The sequence below is a fragment of the Mirounga angustirostris genome, unplaced genomic scaffold, assembly GCF_029215605.1.
Source record: "Mirounga angustirostris isolate CCGP_5_RB_7025 unplaced genomic scaffold, mMirAng1.0.hap1 SCAF_3, whole genome shotgun sequence".
Classification (NCBI taxonomy): Eukaryota; Metazoa; Chordata; class Mammalia; order Carnivora; family Phocidae; genus Mirounga; species Mirounga angustirostris.
In genome coordinates this window covers 58,805,550-58,825,217 of record NW_026991711.1, presented here as the reverse complement: position 1 = coordinate 58,825,217, position 19,668 = coordinate 58,805,550, and the positions used below count along the sequence as shown (strand labels likewise).

General features: G+C 45.6%; 1 protein-coding gene across 7 annotated transcripts in view; it reads left to right on the top strand.

The window, feature by feature from the left end:
• The first annotated feature begins 2,230 nt into the window (after positions 1 to 2,230).
• EBPL (EBP like) overlaps positions 2,231 to 19,668 on the top strand; it is a 74,861-nt gene continuing 57,423 nt past the window's right edge. For 3 of the 7 annotated variants that reach the window (XR_008505671.2, XR_010410013.1, XM_045869400.3), the window contains exon 1: positions 2,231 to 2,464. Coding sequence is in view for 3 of the 7 variants with exons in the window: in XM_045869400.3 (XP_045725356.1) it covers positions 2,294 to 2,464 (171 nt within the window). In the remaining 4 variants the exon portion in view is untranslated. The remainder of the gene's footprint in view (positions 2,465 to 19,668) is intronic. The other 4 variants (XR_006789712.3, XR_006789711.3, XM_045869402.3 and 1 more) reach the window with 2 other exon arrangements.

The window sequence follows — 19,668 nt, the reverse complement described above, 5'->3', positions numbered from 1 at the left end:
GGAGGCAAGAGATGGTGAACAGCTTGGTCCATGAAGTGGATGGGATCAAGAGATACTTGATAGCTAAAATAGTTGATGATGCCTTAGATCTGGAGTTTGAGGAGCGGGAAATACCAAGGATGATTTATAGGTTTCTGGGTTGCAGTAACTGATGAGTGGAAGTAGCACAAGATAGGGAACACTGGAAAAGACTCAGATGTAGGGAAGAGAAGGTGATGAGTTCAGTTTGGGTTGTGTTGAGACAACCAAAAAGACTGTCAAGTAGGGCAGTTGGAAATACTGGTCTGGAGGTCAGAGGAGAGCTGGGCTAGAGATTTGAATTCTCTGCCTGTTTTGGTGGTTATTAATGCAGGGGGTGAGCATGAAACTACCTGGGTCCAGCATTTGGAGTGAGAACAGGGCTTAGGACAGCATTGTGGAGTTCCAACATTGAATGGGCATGTAGTGGAGGATGAACTTGCAAAGGGATCAGAAGGTATAGATAGGGAGGTCAAAAGTAAATGCTGTGTGTTTCCTCAGCAAATGGAGGGAAAAGAGATTCCAGTGCCCAGTGGTGCTGTTGAGAAGTAAAGTGAGGACAGGAAATGTCCTTTGGGGACATCACCAGTCACCATAGTGAGAGCTATATCACTGAGACGAGGGTGGAAACTAGGAAGGACTGAGGAGCAGGGACACAATATGGAGACAATCTAATTAGGTTTTTATTTTGCTCTGAAAGGGAGGGCAAGAGACTAGCAATAAATGCGTAAATAAATAACAATTTATCTGGTGTTAAATGCTATATAAAGTATTACATAGGGAGTAACCAGGATAGAAAGTTTTTGAAATTGTGCTCAGTGCCAGAAATCATATTTTTAAATTGTGGTAAAATACACATAACAAAATTTGCCATCTTAACCATTTTTAAGCGAACAGTTCAGTAGTGTTAAGTAATATCACATTGTTGTGCAACCATACTCCATAACTTTTTCATCTCGCAAAGTTGAAACCCTATAGCCATTAAACAACTCCTCTTTTCACCCTCTCCAGAGCCCCTGGCAACTTCCATTCTATTTTCTGTCTCTAGGAATATGCTTACTTTAGATACCACATAGAAATGAAATCATACCACTATTTCTCTTTTTGTGACTGGCTCATCTCAGCATAACGTCCTCAAGGTTTATCCATGTTGTAGCATGTGACAGGAAATCTTTCCTGTTTGTGGCTGAATAATATTCCATTGTATGTATATACCACCTTTTAAAACAACGAATAATTTTTTATCACAAGTACCCTAGTGATACTTCAACATAAGCATTTAAAAATTCCTTTCTTTTTTTTTTTTTTAATTTGAAGCTCAAGTTTATCTGGGCATCCTGTATTTTATCTGGCTATCCAAAAGTGAAAACACAGGCTTGGTCAGTAAGGGTTACAATCTTTTTAAACTCTGACTCCTTTCTCCAGTGCTAAGTCTCTAAGTACCAGAGACCTAAGGAAGGGAATGAGGAGAAGGTTAAAAGCAAACAAGATGCTAGCAAAAGCAGAGAGAAAACGTTAACGCATGATCAGGACAAATTGGCTCTTCATTAGGGGAGAGCTGTAGTTGCCTACTAACACGTCAGCGTGCAGGGTCAGAAAGCAAAGGTCTCGTGGGTTCTGGCTTCCGTTGTTACTGAAGAGTCCGTAGGCAAGTTACGTTGAGGCTGTTTTCATATTTGTAAACTAGGAAAACATTGACCTCCTAGGGTTGTTGTGACTTGGATAGGATAACGTTCAAAGAATCCAGCGTCAAGCCAATACGACCTATTGCTCCTCCCCTCCCCCCATACTTTGGTGCTTCTGTGGGTTTTTAAAGAAATAGGGTCAGAGTAAGCCACCAGGGCTTTAAAAAGCCTGCTGGTGGCTGACAATACCTTTGGCCCTCACCCCTCCTGCAAGACTTGCAAGGGCTTAATTAGAACCTTTTGTTCCTAAAATTCTTCCCGGTCTATTGCCAAAATTTCTACCATATGGACTTGGCTTTGTCGCTTAAGGTTTTGAACCTTGTTGAAAATCAAAGCGCATCAGAAGGTGTGGCTGCTACCAGTCTTTTGGGCTTCGTCTGGGAAGAGGCCCGGTCCAGGCACTAGGCGGGCGTGTGAGCAAGATCCCGACTCGTGAAGGCCTCCAGGCTCGGCTGGCCGGCCCCGAGGCGGGGCGGGAAGCGAAGCGTCTCACCCGCCCGCGGGCGCCGAGCAGCCCCGCCCCGGCCCGGCGGCCCCGCCCCGCCGCTTCTCCGCGGCTCCCCTTCGCAGGGCCCCCGGCCGCCGGCCGCATGGGCGCGGGCTGGGAGCTGGGGGCGGCGGCCGGCCGCTCGCTGCTGCTGTGCGCCGCGCTGCTGCTCGCGGGCTGCGCGCTGGGCCTGCGCCTGGGCCGCGGCCGGGGGGCGGCGGACCGCGGGGTGCTGGCCTGGCTCTGCTACGACGCCCTGGTGCATTTCGCCCTGGTAAGTGCGGACGCGGCCGCTCTCGGGACCCTCCCCTCCCGGTCGCGGGTGTTCCCGGAAAAGGACCGGGACCAGCCGGCCGCCCCACGCCCTGCAGCGGGCGGGCGGTCTGCGGAGACCGGGAGGTGCCTGGAGGCCGCGGTGCTGCCCCTCTCGGCCCCCTCGTGTAGAAAGAGCGCACCTTCCTGGGGGTGCCAGTTCCTCTGCCACATTAAAAACGAACAAACAAAAAAACCCTCTGAAATGGTTATTTCTGTACTGTGTTATGTTAGTTTGACTGTAAGCCATCCAGAGGCCTTGGCTTACGTGACCTGCACATAAATGTTGAACGGAAACAAATTGAGAGCGAGAGAGTTCTTGAGTGCCCCAGGGGGAGCAGGGAGAGATGAGGAGGCGCACTGCGCAAAGTCCGAGCGCCGGTACCGAGACAAAACATCCCGCGTGCCCCGAGTAATCACCATGTTTTGGGTAATGACTGTATGCCAGGCACAGCACCGTGTTTACTATTTCCGATCTTTACAACACCCTGTAATCTACTTATGGTCCCTGTTTTACAGAGGAGAAAACACGCCGTGCAAAGTTAGGTGACTTTATAGGGCCACACAGCTGGCATGGTTCTGAGTCAACAGAGTCTGGCTCCAAAGCTTGCACTCTTTGAATCATGCCCGGCTTTGGGAACCGTGTCCCTAAAAATTCAACCCACTTTATAAATAACCAGGAGGTTAGTATTTAAGGGAATTCTGTTGAAATGCCCCCCTCCTCCATGCACACACGTTTTTTAAAGTTTGTGGGTTTTTTACAGATTTTATTTATTTATTTGACAGAGAGAGCACAAGGAGGGGGAGCAGCAGAGGGAGAGGGAGAAGCAGACCCCCACCACCCCAGCAAGGAGTCCAATATGACGTAGATCCCAGGAACCTGAGATCATGACCTGAGCTGAAGGCAGTCGCTTAACCGACTGAGCCCCTAAAGGCTTTTTGTTGTTGTTAACAACTACGCCAAAATAGCTTTTTTGCAAATTTGATCTTGCTTTGATCTAGGCCAAACTGTGGTTGATGTGAAGCCAAAGCCTATAGTATTGAGAAAGAAGGAGAAAACAAAATTTTAGTAATCACTTAGGTCTCTAAATGTTGATCAGTTGGATGTGTGCACATACCAGGTGTTGCTGGGATGTGAAATTCTTTCTTTCCTAAAAACTTACATGTGGAAATAAGAGACAGTGACTAGGTCCTTCAACCTGATTTTTTAAGCTGTCATTGGACACAAGGTCTCCCAAAGAACAGGGGCAGTAAAAGAGGTGGCTAGCCCTCTTAAAGAAAATGTAGTATAACATATTTCAGATGTACAAAAATGTATAATGATACTAAAACATACACCCATATGGCCACCTCCTAGTTTAAGAAAATTAAGTCTGCTTTTCCAGCACAACTGTTACAGGTAACATCACACACCTCTCCATTTGTGGCACCTTGAGGCGTAAGCCGATGCATGCAGTCGTTGCTCCTGTCTCCACCCACCCCCTGTTCTGAAGGAAATGTTCCTCCCACAGCCCTATTTTACTTGTCCCAGCTGCAGAAGAGTCCACTCTTTGAGTGCACAATACCTTAGTTTTTTTAATTCTAAAAGGCACATTTTTTTTCACATATTGGAACAATCAGTGACATAAAACCACTGTGGGCTATTTTATTGATATTTATATCTGCGAAATTGGGATGTATCTTATAACTGATGATGAAATATGATAACTTAGCCAGCTTATATTAATAGGCATGTTTTTATTTTGCTGTTTACACACCATGCTTCAGCCAGCATCTTTGTACACATATCTTAGAGATTGGTGAGGAGGATGTTCGAATGAAGCTTAAAGCCTACAAGAAAAACGCGTGCTCTCAGTATCTTTGGCTGGGAGTTTACCCAGCCAAATACCCAGGAATGTGGATAGGCAAAGATTGGGAAAGAAAGCCTCCCAGAGAACTGGAACTGTGACTCACTTGTTCACACTAGAACCTGAGCTGCCTCTTCTTACTCCTTTAAACTTCTCAAAAGGGAGGAGACAGGGCGCCTGGGTGGCTCAGTTGGTTAAGCGACTGCCTTCGGCTCAGGTCATGATCCTGGAGTCCCAGGATCGAGTCCCGCATCCGGCTCCCTGCTCGGCAGGGAGCCTGCTTCTCCCTCTGACCCTCCCCCCTCTCATGTGCTCTCTGTCTCAAATAAATAAATAAAATCTTTAAAAAAAAAAAAAAAAGGAGGAGACATTGGGATGCGTTAGCCACCATCAAATGCGGAGCTCCTAGTTGGACAGCCTTTCCAGCCAAGCATTCCCAGAGGCACGTCGGCTCCCCGATGTCCAACCAGCATGTGGTTCCCCGGGGCTGCAGCCTGGTTGGTTGTGGCCAGGGTGAAGGACACGCTGATCTCCCACCAGTGCACCTGGAAGGAGTTCTGGCAACATAAATAGAGAAATCAGTGGTTTGGTTCCCCGTTCCTCAAAGATGGCCATGGCATTTTGTGCACGGGTGCTTCTTGGTTTTTTCCCCCTCATCTGCAAACTTAGTAGAGCATTCCAGGCATGGCCAGCGCACGGAGGCAGGATATGGATGTCTGTGTTTTGGGACCCATCTCCTGATTGACTAGAGCACAGGGTCTACCTAGGGAAGGAGTGAGCACAGGCCAGAAAGGCACTTGAACGACAAGTAAGACCTTGAATTTCCTTCTGTAATAGGAAGCCGTTGAAGAAAGATCTCGGGCAAGGAAGTAGCATGGTCAAAGCCGATCTTTCCAAAATAATTTGGTGGTATTGTGCTAAGTCAGGAATTGTAAAGGGCCTGAGGTTGTACCCTTCTTACAAATTAACAAGTTAGCCTGCTTGATTCCCCCAAGTGCCGCAGGGCAGCACAGTGAGGGCCCGCTGCTACCTGCACATGCAGTGGGGGCATTTACCGGCGAGGAACCGCAAAATTAGGCTCCTGCCTTATCTGGAGTTGCTGGTGACCCGCTCATCGGCTCATCCTTCGTGAGAGAGCCCTTATCTTTACTCAAGAATGTAAACAAATCTTCTCTGGGAAGGAAAGGCAGGTCTTTATCTTTACTACTCTGGACCGTCTCAGGAGGGAGAGATCTCTTTAAGCGTTACTACCTTGGAGTGTCTTCTTATATAAAGATTCTTCAATTGGTGTAAAGGCCTGTGCTCAGACACTTCAGACGGTGCAGGAATGCGAGGGGTACATGGAGAATTCCCTCCCAGCACAGTGAATGGTGGATTGGAAAGGATAGTGAAGGGGCAAAAAGATCAGCTAAAAAGCAAGTGCAGTATTTGGACGGTGAGATGAAAGAGGGCTGAGCTAAGGTGGAATTGGAAGTTAAAATGGGGAAGAAAGCTAAATCCAACAGCCCTTCCAGGGGAGAATGTTGTTAAGTCAAAGTGACGGCTCGTACGTTGGGGGTGGAGATGATGTGGTTACTGTTGACAATGTTAGTGAAGACAGGAAGGTCAGATTTTAGAACTATGCATCTGGGGTTCTGGTGTGTAGTTGAGGGGAAATGGCCAGAAGGCAGTCGAAACTGTAAGACAAGCTGGAGAGACAGATTCAGGGCAGAGTGGAGGGAGTTAGACGTTTTTACTGCGTTGGAGGAGAGAGCAGGAAGCTCTGGGAATGAGCAGTTTCTGAGCAAGAGAAAACAGAAAGGTGAAAATGCTGAGGAATGAGAACAGAATCTTTAAAAATGTCTAAAAATGTGTATATATTGAACAGGCAGGAAGAGGAAGAGCCAGGAAGGGGAGACAGTGGGCCGGACCAAGAACCAGGATAGTGCTGGGTCCTGGGACCCAAGGGAAGGAATGACAAGATCACTGTTAATCGCTCCAGCACCATTTAAAAGTAAAAAAAGGTGAGGGCTGAGCCGGAGCCTCTGGGTCCAGTGATTAAGCGTCTGCCTTCTGCTCAGGTCGTGATCTCAGGGTCCTGGGATCGAGTCCTGCTTTGGGCTCCCTGCTCAGAGGGGAGACTGATTCTCCCTCTGCCCCTCACCCTGTTCTATGCTTGCCCTCACGCTCGCTCGCTCTCTGTCTCTCAAATAGATAAATAAAATCTTAAAAAAAAATAATAAATCATTGGTAAGGGTGCCTAGCTGGCTCAGTTGGTGGAGCATGCAACTTTTGATCTCAGGGTCATAAGTTCAAGCCCCATGTTGGGTGTAAAGTTTACCCAGAAAAATAAAAAAGTCATCGGTAAAAGTATTGTTTGAGAAGCTAAGGACTTAGCAAGTGGGGTAGAAAAAGAATGGAGGCAGCATCTGAAAGACTTTCAGAGACTTGGTGGTGGGAGGAAGAGGAGTGTAGGAAGGTAGCTCAAAGACACAGAAGAAGCAGGCAAGGACTTGGGGTTCTGTCTGAGATGGGAAGGTCTGGGAGCATCTGTGAGCAAGAGCACGGTCAAGGGAAAAGTGAAGGGGCGGAGAAGTCAGCTATGCAGCGCTTACTGTCTGGTGCTGTACCTGGCCGTGTGAATTAACCTACCACAAAGCTGAATCTGCCTGAATCTACTCCTTGTCCTCAGATCAAACCCCTCTGATTGACTTGTTCCTCCCATACTTCCCTCATTGAGAGCATGACTTAGGCTTGTCCTTCAGGGTGAAGGACAGTTGTCATGGAAAACTCGGGTTTCACCTGTCCCCATTCATCCTACCTTAACACCCATGGGTCTTCCTTTAAGAAGTCCGAGGCCCAGTGGCTGCTCAAGTCCCTATTAATTTGTGTATTTTGGACATTACCCTTTTCCATTTAGCATCACCATCTGTTCTCACCTTCCACGACAATAACTTCAGCCTCCGACTCTTGGGATTCTAAAAATTTCTTCCTCCTCCTACTTGCTTTATCATTAGGTCTCAAGTTGCCTTTTAGTGCACAGTCTGTTACTGTCTCCTGTTTTCCCTTTCCTTTTTTGGCATTGTCTTTTTTGTCGGTTTTGCTGTAAAATAGATCTCCTCTCCGGTAAATGCATTTATAGCCTTCATGCTACTTGGCAGGCCTGGTGAATCACAGTTGGTTTCGCTGTCTATTAATGGTAAAGCTTTGTGATGGTTAATTGTCTGTGTCAACTTGACTGAGCCATGGAATGTCTAGTTATTTGCCCACATGTTATTCTGAGTGTTCTGTGAGGGTGCTTTGGATAAGACTGACATTTAAGGGGTGCCTTGCTGGCTCAGGTGGTAGAGCATGTGACTCTTGATTTCAGGTATTAAGTTCAAGCCCCATGTTGGGCGTGGAGCGTCCTTTAAAATAAACAAATAAATAGCATAACATAACATAACATAACATTTAAACTAGTAGACTGAGTAAGGGAGATGGCCCTCTCTAATGTGGGTGGGCCTCATCCAATCAGTTGAAGGTCTGAGCAGAACAAAAAGGCTGACCTTCGGGCGGAGTAAGCTAGATTACTTCCTGCCTGACTACCTTCAGACTGGTAGGTACATTGGCCTTTTCCTCCTTCAGACTCAAACTGAAACAGTGGCTTTTCCTGGGTTTCAAGCCTGCAGCCTTTGTACTAGAACTACATCAGTTCTCCTGGTTCTCAGGCCTCCAGACTCAGACTAAAACTACATCATCAGCTTTCGTGGGGCTCCAGCGTGCCCACTCACCCTGCAGATCATGGGACTTGTCAGCCTTCCTAATCACATAAACCAGTTCCTTATGATGGATCCTCTGTGTGTCTGTGTGTCTGTGTGCCTGTGTGTATCCCCATCCCATTGGTTCTGTTTCTCTGGAGAACCTAATACAAGCTTAGAAATGATGCCAAATTGAAAGTCCAAGGAATAGCACCCATAGTGACCACTGGCCTTTTTCAGAGTACAGGGGTATACAGCCCTTCTGCTTCTGCAGACCAAAATCCAGTTTGTTTTCTGACATCATGAACAAGACATGCATTAGGGATAGATGTCTAGGTAGCCACACCGCAGAGTGAAATCCTACTCTGCTGTTCCTCATTTCCCATCCTCCTTGGGCCCAGGTGCCGTGCTCGACACAGACAAACGCATGGCCCTTGTCCTCTCTGGGCTTATAGAGTAGCAGAGAGTTTTTCTCTAGTTGTTTCATATGGAGGATAGTAGTTATAATGTCACTCTCGGCGTAACCATATGAGAAATGGCTTTTACAGGGAAGTGCTGGGAGAAGCTTAGTTTCTCCTGAAAAAATTGCTTCGTCTGCTGCTTCCTGACAGTAAGAACAATGTAAATGTTTCTCCCTTTTCACTTGGCTGCTTGGAAGCTCAGAACCACATTAAACTCTATAATAACAACAAAAGAAGGTCTGCATATATATGTTCTTATTGGCCTCCTGATCTGGATTCTTATTCATTTTTATATTTTTATGACTAATATTTAAAAATTCTTAAGTACATTTTACCATTTAATTGAATGTTTTGTTGTAGACCTAAAATATAAGACGAAGTATAGAAATACTTCAAAAAATTTTAATGCTGCGGGCGCCTGGGTGGCTCAGTTGGTTAAGCGACTGCCTTCGGCTCAGGTCATGATCCCGGAGTCCCGGGATCATGTCCCACATCAGGCTCCCTGCTCAGCAGGGAGTCTGCTTCTCCCTCTGACCCTCCTCCCTCTCATGCTCTCTGTCTCTCATTCTCTCTCTCGCAAATAAATAAAATCTTAAAAAAAAAAAAATTTAATGCTGCTAAAATATATTTCCTTTGAAATGGAAGGGATATCCTAGGGAAGTACCATGTTTGTTTGTTTGTTTGTTTTGTCCTTCGTAACACAACACACAATTTGTAATTGTTTTGTCTTCCTCTATCCCCAGTACCTGGCATGGTGCCTGGTTTGTAGGAGCTATTCTGGATAATTTGTTGATATCCCATGAATGGAAGAATGATCCTATCATTTCAATTTATGGTAGTTATCAGTCATTTACATGTTAAGCCTCAAGTAGCTCAAATATCTAAAATGTCAGAATGCTTTTCCTGTGTCAGTCAGTGTTTTAAAACAAAATTGGTTTGAATTGTATATTCCCGTGATCATTGCCAAACATATAACATTTACAGATATAAAAGGAAGAAAAAAATAAAACTAACCAGAGATATTGTTCGTATCCTTAAGAATAACCTTCCAGAATTTGTATGAAAATATATATCCAGATAAATGTTTTTTCAGAGTTGTTTTTATGAAAATGGGATCCTACTATTCATTCTTTGTTGCTTTTTTCACTTAACTGTGTTCAGCGACCATCCATATCAGTATCTCTTGAACTGCTTCATAATTTTAAATAACGGCAGAGGATTTCGGTATACTTTATTATAAGCTATTTTTTCAAGATTTATTTATTTGAGAGAGAGAGGGTGCATGAGTGGGGGGAGGGGCAGAAAGAGAGGAGCGGGGGAAGCTGACTCCCTGCTGGGCTCCATCCCAGGACCCTGAGATCATGACCTGAACCAAAACCAAGAGTCAGACACCCAACCAACAGAGCCACCCAGGTGCCCCTTATTATAATTCTAACCAATCCCTAATTGTTGGGCTTAAGGCTCTTTCCAGCTGCTGGCAGTCCTATAGAACGCACTCTGGGCATTTTCGTCAATATGTGTAATTATTTACCCAGGACAAATCCTGAAAGTAGGATTGCTGGATCTAAAGGAAGCCAGTTTTTAAAGACTCCACAAGGAGGGGCCCCTGGGTGGCTCAGTCGGTTGAGCCTCTGTCTTTGGCTCAGGTCATGATCCCGGGGTCCTGGGATGGAGCCCCGCATTGGGGTCCTGGGATGGAGCATGGCCCACAAAGACTCCACAGAGATAGTCACCATTTATATTCCAGTCAGCTACTTTCTCACACCCATGCCAGCGCTGGGTGTCATGATTAGATCCCACAGCTCTTAGGCACTGGCTCGGGTCTTCTGGGTCTCATCTGACCCTTGACAAGATGTTCTGTCCGGCTGCCACCACAGCAGCCAACTCCGACTTGACTTCCTTGGGCCCCGAGCAGACAGCCCTTGCTCCCCGCTCCCACCCCAGGCCTCTGGGATGCAGCTCAGGTGTGAGGTCCTTGGGAGCCAGTCAGCTTCCAGCCACCTGCCGCGGGATGGACCTTTGGCAGTGATATCTGGGAGCCCCAGGATAAGTTCTTCCTCCCTCCCCTGAGATGGACTCCCCAGAGAAGCAGTAACGCATGTACAGTCTCTGGAGAAAGTCAAGCCTGGGCCAGCCAGCCTGTTGCTGAGGGATGTTCCTAAGTTACTAAGCTCAGTGATGCAGCCTCAGATCAGAGGAGCCTTCCATCCTCCTTCTCTGTCTCATTTCCCATCCCCCACCTGCTTCCAGCCTCCCTGGGAGAGCCATCCCCATGAACATGGTGGAACACAGTATAATTCTTTCTGGGGGACCCAAGCCGAGATATCATCTCTCCCTCTCTCTCTCTCTTTTTTAAACTAATCAAGAGTCATGTGCTCTACTGACTGAGCCAGCCAGGCAGGCTGATACCCTTTCTCTTAATAGTTGCATATTACTCCGTAGCGTGGATAATTGAACCAACCATGCAACTTCAGGTTATTTCTAATTTCTTTTGCCACTAAAAACAGCCAAAATTTTATAATAAACATCCTTGAGCAGGTATCTCTTCTTCTATTGGACAAGTTTAATCGAGCTGAAAAAAATCAAAATAAATGGAATTGGCAAGCTTCCACCCTGTCTAGGAGTGGGCCATTCAACCCCTGATTGGGAGTCTACCTTCTTTTGTAGGGTCTCATGAGAACCTGGGAAGAGACTTACATGATTCCCAGAAAAAAGGAGTGTCTAATCTTTGCTCAATCCTGATCCCATGATACCCTCATAACAGAGCTTCATGCTTTCTAGAAGGCAGACAGGCTTGCTGTCCTGTACCAGGCTTGGGACAGGAATATGGGGCTTGGATCCTGGGGTCCACCCCCTAATAGCCTGTTTTTCTTTTTTTTTAGGACTTGTTTATTTATTTTGAGAGAGAGAGAGAGAGAGCACCAGCGGGAGGAGCAGAGAGAAAAGGAGAAGCTCAAGCAGACTCTGTGCCCCGACTTGGGGCTCATCACGGGGCTCCATCTCACCACCCCAAGATCGCAACCTGAGCTGGATGCTTAACCGACTGTGCCACCCAGGCACCCCGATACCCTGTTTTTCTATACAGCTCTTCATCTTTTCCTTATTGAGCTGAAAGGGGTGTTCATAAGATAGTACAAATGATTTCACTCATATCTTATTATGCATCCTCTTCTTTTTGGCCAAGAAAGTGTCTCAACTGCATTTGTTGACTAATCCATCCTTTCTCCACTTATTTGAAATTCTATTTTTATCATATACTGAAATCTTTTATATGCATGGATAATTGGGAGATTTAACAAATTTGGTTCTGTTTTATGAATCTTTCAATTTCAGTTCTGTCCATACAGTTTTGTATTATTTTAGCCTTATAGTGTATTTTAATATCTGACAAAGCAAACTTCTTACCACTCATTTCCTTAAAAATGGATCCTTCTATGTGAACTTTAGATTGCCTTTGCCAGATTCTAAAACTTGGTGTTTGAATTTGGGATTTTCTTAAACTCCTACATTAACTTGAGAGTAAGTGATATCTTTACAATACTGAGTCTCTTCTAAGAATTGAGTGGATCTCAATTTATTTAAATCTTCAGTTACAGTCTCTTAAAATTGACTTCTAAATATTTTTATTGCTACCATGAGATATTTTTCCTTTGTACTTTAACTGGTTGTTGCTATAAATGGAAACTATTGGGATATATCTATATATAGTAACCAGCCACTTTCTATATTCTCTTTTTCCCCATTCCAGCGTTATGGAGTTATAATTTCCATACAGTAAAATCCACCCCTGGGGAGTACAGCTTGGTGAGATTGGTGAGTGTAGAGCTGTGTGACCACCATCACCATCACAGTATAAAACATTTCCATCACTTTTTTACAAAGGTTTCTGCTGTCCCTTTGCAGATGTCCCCCACCCTGACCTCTGGCACCAGGAAACACTGATCTGCTTTCTTGTCATAAGGGTTTACTGTTTCTGGGATTTCATATAAATGAAATCATAGGATATGTAGTCTTTTATTTGGCATAAATTACTGAATGGTATCCCACTACATGGATATATCCCAATTTATTTATCCATTAACCAGTTAATGAACATCGGGGTTGTTTCTAGTTTTGGGCTGTTATAAATAATGCTGCTATGAGTATCTGCTTACAAGTCTTTGTGTGGGCATGTGTTTTCATTTCTCCGGGGTAAATGCCTAGGAGTGGGATTTTTTAACTAGGGTAGCAACTACCAAACCTTTTCCAAAGTGGTTCTACCATTTCCATTCCCACCAGTGATATGTCACTGTTCCAGCTACGCCACGTTCTCACCAGCACTTCGTGTCTCAGTCCACTCTGGCTGTTATTACAAAAATATCATAGACTGGTGGCTTAAAGAACACTTATTTCTCATGTTGCAGAGGCTTGGAAGTTCGAGATCAGGGTGCCAGCATGGTTGGGTTCTGGTGAGACATCTTTTCTTGGCTTGCAGATGGCTGCCTGCTTGTTTTGTCCTTACATGGCTGAGAGAAAGCCTTGGTCTCCCTTCTTCTTATGAGGACAACAGTCCCATCATGGGGCTCTACCCTTGTGACCTCATCTAAACTTAATTATCTCTAAAGGCCCCACCTCTAAATACCATCACATTGGGGGCTAGGGCTTCAGCAGATATATTTGAGGGGACACATTTGGTACATTACACTTAGACTGGTATTTTTGTTGTTTTGTTTTAGTCATTCTCATAGATGCATATGAACTAACCCTATCATAGTTTCAATTGGCATTTCCATGATGTCTGGTGATATTGAACACCTTTTCCTATGTTTCTTTGCTCTGCATACATCTTCTGGGATTTGCCCATTTTTTAAATGAAACCTGTGATTTTGAGATAATGGTAACTTCCTCCCAGAGAAAGAATACAGAGAGATCCCATGTACACTTTATCCAGTTTCCCCGGTGATAACATCTTACAAAAGTATAGTCTAATATCACAACAAGGACATTGACATTGACACAATCAAAAGGCAGAACAGAGCACATGCTCAGTTTCAAACATTTATGAAATTGCAAGTATGTCAAGAACCCCCCAGCTGAGCCCCCAGGTTCCGCTATGATTGGACTGGAACCAGTGGCCCTCCTTCCCCGCACCCTGTGTTCCTGGTGATGTTGTGCTGCTCCCACCCACGCACCCCCCGCCGCAATAGCAGCCCTGATCCAGCAGGAATGAGGAAACTCCATGCCCCAAAGCCAACCTGCTGGCAATGGCCAAGACCCTGGAGAATGGCCTTGTACCTCGCAGTCCATCTTGCGGGACTTACTGATGCCAGCCAGAGCTCCAACAAAGCAGTGCCATCGAAGGTTTGATGGCCCCGGGCTGGAAGAACTTTGGCAGTTTCAATGCTTTGGGCAACCTCGGTGAGTGAGCGGGCACCTTCTCAAAAGAGGGATCCAGAGGCAGGATCAGCACGACTCTCCCTCCCAATGCAGAGAGCATCTCAAGGGCTGTGGGCGCCTGTCCACATTCTCACTGGGCCACCCCCTCACCCTGCCACCTTTTGGTCCCCATGCTATGGTGACCCAACAGTCCCGGTTTCCCGGGAACTGCAGGCATTCCTGAAATGAGATGGTCACCCTACCTTCTGCTCCTTTCACTTTCTGCCTCCAGACCTTTCCTGTGTGTCCTTGTCCACCTGTCTCCACCTGCTTTTCCCTGGCCTTTCTTTTGTCTCCTGCCTTCTCCCTCCCAGAAAATCTAACACTGGAAAGTTTTTTTCTCATCTACCTGAAACTGCCAAGGGTAAAGAAATAGCAATTTGAAGACTGATCAAACAGCGTTGTTTTATTTAAACTAAGGCAGGACAACCAGTTTTTTTTTTTTTTTTTTTAATTACTCGAAAAGAAGGGACTTAGGCAAAAGAAGAACGCTGGTTTCTCCCAAAGCTTAGAACGATTAGTTCCTTGCAGGAAAAGGGCCTTTTACATTTTCTGGGTATGCACGTGTGCGCATGCGCACACAGGCGCGCACCCCCACCCCCACCCCCCCGGGAGAAACCCTGTCCGGTGGCCTGAGGCAGATTGCATCCCTGCGTCCTGGTTATCATTATAGTCAGCGTTCCCCCCGCTCTCTGTGAACTCTCTATCATGATGTAGCACAGGCCTTTTTTGAGGGGTGTCGGGGAGTTACTGCCTCTCTTGCCGAGGCTGTGAGTCCCTTGGGGACGAGGACTATTACTTTCCTATTCTTGCATCTTCAAAGATGCACTGCCTGGCTGCATGATTGATTTGCAAAACTGATTTCATCCCAAAGACCTCAAGATGTTTTATGACCGTCGGCTCCGTTAGCCAAGTGAAAAGCGAGTTGGCTAGAGCGGTGCTTTCCACTGGAGCATCTGTTTCTGCCCATGCAGAATGGTGGCCCCAACTTGCAACCAGAGGAGCGTGGTATACTTCTTTGAAAAGTTGCCATCCTGTGTTAATTTGGGGGACGAAAGGCGAAGGGACAGCGCAGCTGGCAGGGTTCATCTTTAGGATACAAGTTCCTGAAGATGGTGGTAGCTCAGTGTCTGACCTGTTAGTGAAGCTCTTTGGGGCCAGAACCCCTGCATTTATTTCCTCAAACTAGGTCAAGTGATGGGTGGGCACGCATGGCAACAAGGAACAGGTTAACTCATGGAAATGCAGCAGAAGCTGCGATGTAGCTGGGCCGTTGGAGGTTGGTTCTGATTCACAGGCAGCTCTGGGTTAAGAAAATTATTACCATATATATATATATATATATATACACACACACACAATGGAATATTATGCAGCCATCAAAAGGAATGAGATCTTGCCATTTGCAACGACATGGATGGAACTGGAGGGTATTATCTTGAGTGAAATAAGTCAAACAGAGAAAGACATGTATCATATGATCTCACTGATATGAGGAATTCTTAATCACAGGAAACAAACTGAGGGTTGCTGGAGTGGGGGGTGGGGTGGGAGGGATGGGGTGACTGGGTGATAGACACTGAGGAGGGTATGTGCTCTGGTAAGCGCTGTGAATTGTGCAAGACTGTTGAATCTCAGATCTGTACCTCTGAAACAAATAATGCAATATATGTTAAGAAAAAAAAAAGATGATAGCAGGAGGGGAAGAATGAAGGGGGGGAAATCGGAGGGGGAGACGAACCATGAGAGATGATGGACTCTGAAAAACAAACTGAGGGTTCTAGAGGGGAGGGGGGTGGGAGGATGGGTTAGCCTGGTGGTGGATATTGAGGAGGGCACACTCTGCATGGAGCACTGGGTGTTATGCACAAACAATGAATCATGGAACACTTCATCTAAAATTAATGATGTAATGTATGGGGATTAACATAAGAATAAAAAAAAAATTATTACCCTCCTCCTAGCTCCTCTCTAGGTTTGCTTCTCTTTCTGTTACTCGCTGGCTTTCTCACCCTTTATTCTTTTTATGTATCCCATAGCATCTACTCTTCATATCCACGTGTTTTCAGTTGAATTGTGTCCTCTCCCCAACAAAACATGTTGGAGTCCTAACCCTCAGTACCACAGAATGTGGGCCTACATTCTTAGGGGGCTTTATAGACCTAATGAAGCCATTAGGGTGGGCCTTCATCCAGGATGACTGGTGTCCTTATAAAAGGGGAAATTGGGACACAGAGACACAGACAGGTTCCATGTGAAGATGAAGACAGAGATCAGGGTGATGCCTCCACAAACCACGGAACACAGGCAAACCACCAGAAGCTGGAGGAAGTTATGGTATGCGTTCTCCCTCCCACCCCTCAGAAGGAACCAACCGTGCTCACACCTTGATCCTGGACAGCCAGCCTCCAGAACCGTGAGACAGCAGATGTGGTTCTAAGTCACACAGCGGGTGGTTCCGCATTATGGCAGCCCAGCAAACGGATACACCATCCTTGCTCGCACATGCTTCCTTGTAACTTTTTATTCATAATGTCGAGTTGTTGGCCTCTCACAACCTCGCCTACATAATTAGTTTTCGGAAATCCGTTGGGATTCACTCCCTATTTGTCAATTTCTGTTCCAGAGAGCAAGAATTTCCTTGGCCCAGTGTGTTCCTGTTTGAATGTGGCTTTTTGGATAGGCCGCCTCGTAGGCCAGCAGCCAGCCTGTGAGTTGTCTGCTCTGGAATCCTGTCATCCCTCCTTGTCCCTCCTTGTCCTCTGGGTCAGTCACCTGTTGCCAAAGCTGTGGTTGTCACAGTGTAAACCAGTTTCCCACAGCCATCCACTCTCCGGAGACTGGCGGTAGACTGGGCACAGCATGCGTCATGATGGATGCATCTAATGGAATGCCCAGTACTGGGTGTGGAAAGCCACCTCAGTCTAGGAAGGGGCTCTAGGGGCCAAGGAGTCCAGTCTCCCCCTTGAAATTGGAATTGTACTAATAACCCAGAGAGACATAGGGTCATCCACCCTTTGCTTGAAAACTTTTAGCCAATAGCATCTTTCCAGAATGGTATAGCTCTAGTGTTAAGAAGATACTTCCTGGGCGCCTGGGTGGCTCAGTCGTTAAGCGTCTGCCTTCGGCTCAGGTCATGATCTCAGGGTCCTGGGATCGAGCCCCACATCGGGCTCCCTGCTCAGCGAGAAGCCTGCTTCTCCCTCTCCCACTCCCCCTGCTTGTGTTCCCTCTCTCGCTGTGTCTCTCTCTGTCAAATAAATAAATAAAATCTTTAAAAAAAAAAAAAAAGAAAATACTTCCTTATGGTGAGCTGAAATTAGCCTCCTTATGATTTCTATTCGTTGGTCCTAGTTCTGCCCTTATGTAGCCCGAAGGGAAGTAGAGTCCCCTGTCTACCCTACAGCGCCCCCTAGTGTCAGTGCCTCCCACCATTTCTCAGGACATGGTTTCCTGGTGCTTTACTGTCCTTGTCACTCATCTTCACCCAGGCCACAAATTGCTTTTTTTTAAATTTTATTGTTATGTTAATCACCATACATTACATCATTAGTTTTTGATTGCCTTTTAAGTGCAGTGCCGACTCCTCAGCACTGTTCCAGAGGGGTCTGACCATTATTCAAGAAGCCTGGGCCGGGGAGGGAAGTTAGAGCATGGGCTTTGGGGTCTAATGGATGCGTTCTCGAATCCTGGCTCTGCCGTTCACCAGCTGCGAGATTCTGAACAGTACCTTTTCCCTACCACAACCCTTTCTGCAAGGAGGAAGAGAAAGAAGGAAGGGAACTTTTTGTCTCTGCTTCCTTATTGTCTTAATATGTTGGGGCTGCCATGACAAAATACCACAGACTGGGTGGCTTATAAACAGTAGACATTTATTTCTCAGAATTCAGGAAGCTGGCAGTCCAAGATCAGGCGGCCCTCATGGCAGGGGAGGGCCCTCCCCCGGCTCTGGAGGTGGTGTTTTCTTGCTGTGGTGGAAGAGGCTAGGAATCTCTCTGGAGCCTCTTAGAGAGTCACTGATCGCATTCAGGTGGGCTCCCCCTCAGGACCTGAGCGCACCTCCCAGATGCCCCACCCCCTAGTATCATCGTCTTTGGGAAATAGAATTTCAACACATGCATTTGGGTGGCACACATTCAGACCAAAGCACTTATCCATAAAGTATGGAAATAATATTTTCCTCAAAGCATTGTCATGAGGATTAAGTAGAGCTTGGTCATTTAGGACAGTGCTTCTCAAACTTGAAAATCCCCAGGGAACTTTTCACAAGGCAGATTTGAGTTCATAAGTCTGGGTCTGAAATTCTGCATTTCTAACAAGCTCCTGGGTGATGCCCAAGTTGTGGTTCATGGACCACATTTGAATAGCAGGGATGTGGGACGCTTGGCACCGTGCCTGGCACCCAGCAGAGTTCTGTAAACGTTGATTCTGTCTTCCTCTGTCCCTCCCGTGACCCTTCTTGCTGTACTCCATGCTAGCATTAACTTTTCATTTTCATCCTGTCCCTATGTAATATAGTGACAAAGCACTTGTCCAACTAAGATGAGCCTAAGAAAGTTTCCTTTCAAATCCTTAACCAGAGAAATAACGGTCTCGGCAGAGAAGGGTATAGTCTTAAAAGGGGAGAGATGTTTTCAAGTTCTAAACCAAACGCTAAGCTGCCATCACGTAGGAACAATAGAACTGGTGTTGTTCCATCCCCGAAGTTCTGGAGAGGCCAGCACTGTCCTCTGTGAATATCGGGCGACAGCCCATCTGCACGGCAGGTTCCATCAAACGGAAGGCGTCATGTCATTAAGGGGACGGCAGCTGGGCCGCCTAGATTTATGAAGTCACTAAAGCCTTGTCATCGAGGTGCCATAGGAGGCTGAAGCAGCTGATCCTTCCAGAAACAATGATGGGTGCTGTTGCCATGACATGGAAAAATCAAGTCTGATTAGGCTGAGATTTTGTGAGTCTGAATAGAAAATGCTAATAAATTTTGACAGGATTTATGTGGTGATTCCATTCTAATCCACTTTATTCTCCCACTCTTAGTAATGAGTGTTGTGCTGTTTTTCTCTGGTTCTTCATGCAAACGAGCTAAAAAAAAAACAAAAGGCTTGCAAGATACATTTGAATGCAGATTTAGCCTTCACAAATACCGACATAAATTACCAAAAAAAAAAAATGGGATTCTTTTTTTTTTTTTAATTTCTATAAAGCCTTTTTTCCCCCCACTAAATTTTCCTGTAAGGGTTGAAATGAGTAAGTTGCGCATTTTCTCTAAAGTGGTCATCGAATTACATAGAGCAGTAGCTTGCTGAGCCCAGCCTTTTTTGTTTTTGTTTTTAATCTGAGCTTTGGCTGGTAGTTGTCTAAAAGCTTCCAAAATACAGTGCTAAAATTACAGTCTGGAACACCTTAAATGAAAAATGACCTTGCTGTTGTTACTTTTATTTGCCATGACACAGTTTAGCTTTTAAGTTGATTTTGTTAGCAGCTCAATTAACTACAGTTCAGTCATTCAATCATTAGAGCATCTAATAGGAACTTCTGTGTGTTTTTTTTATTTTTATTTTTTTCCCCCAAAATACACTTTATTTTTTAGAAAAGTTTTAGTTTTACAGAAAAATTGAGAAGATAGTATAGAACATTTCCATGTATGCTACACCAGGTGCTTCCTATTACTAGCATTTTTTTTTGTTTTTTTATTTTATTATGTTAATCACCATACATTACATC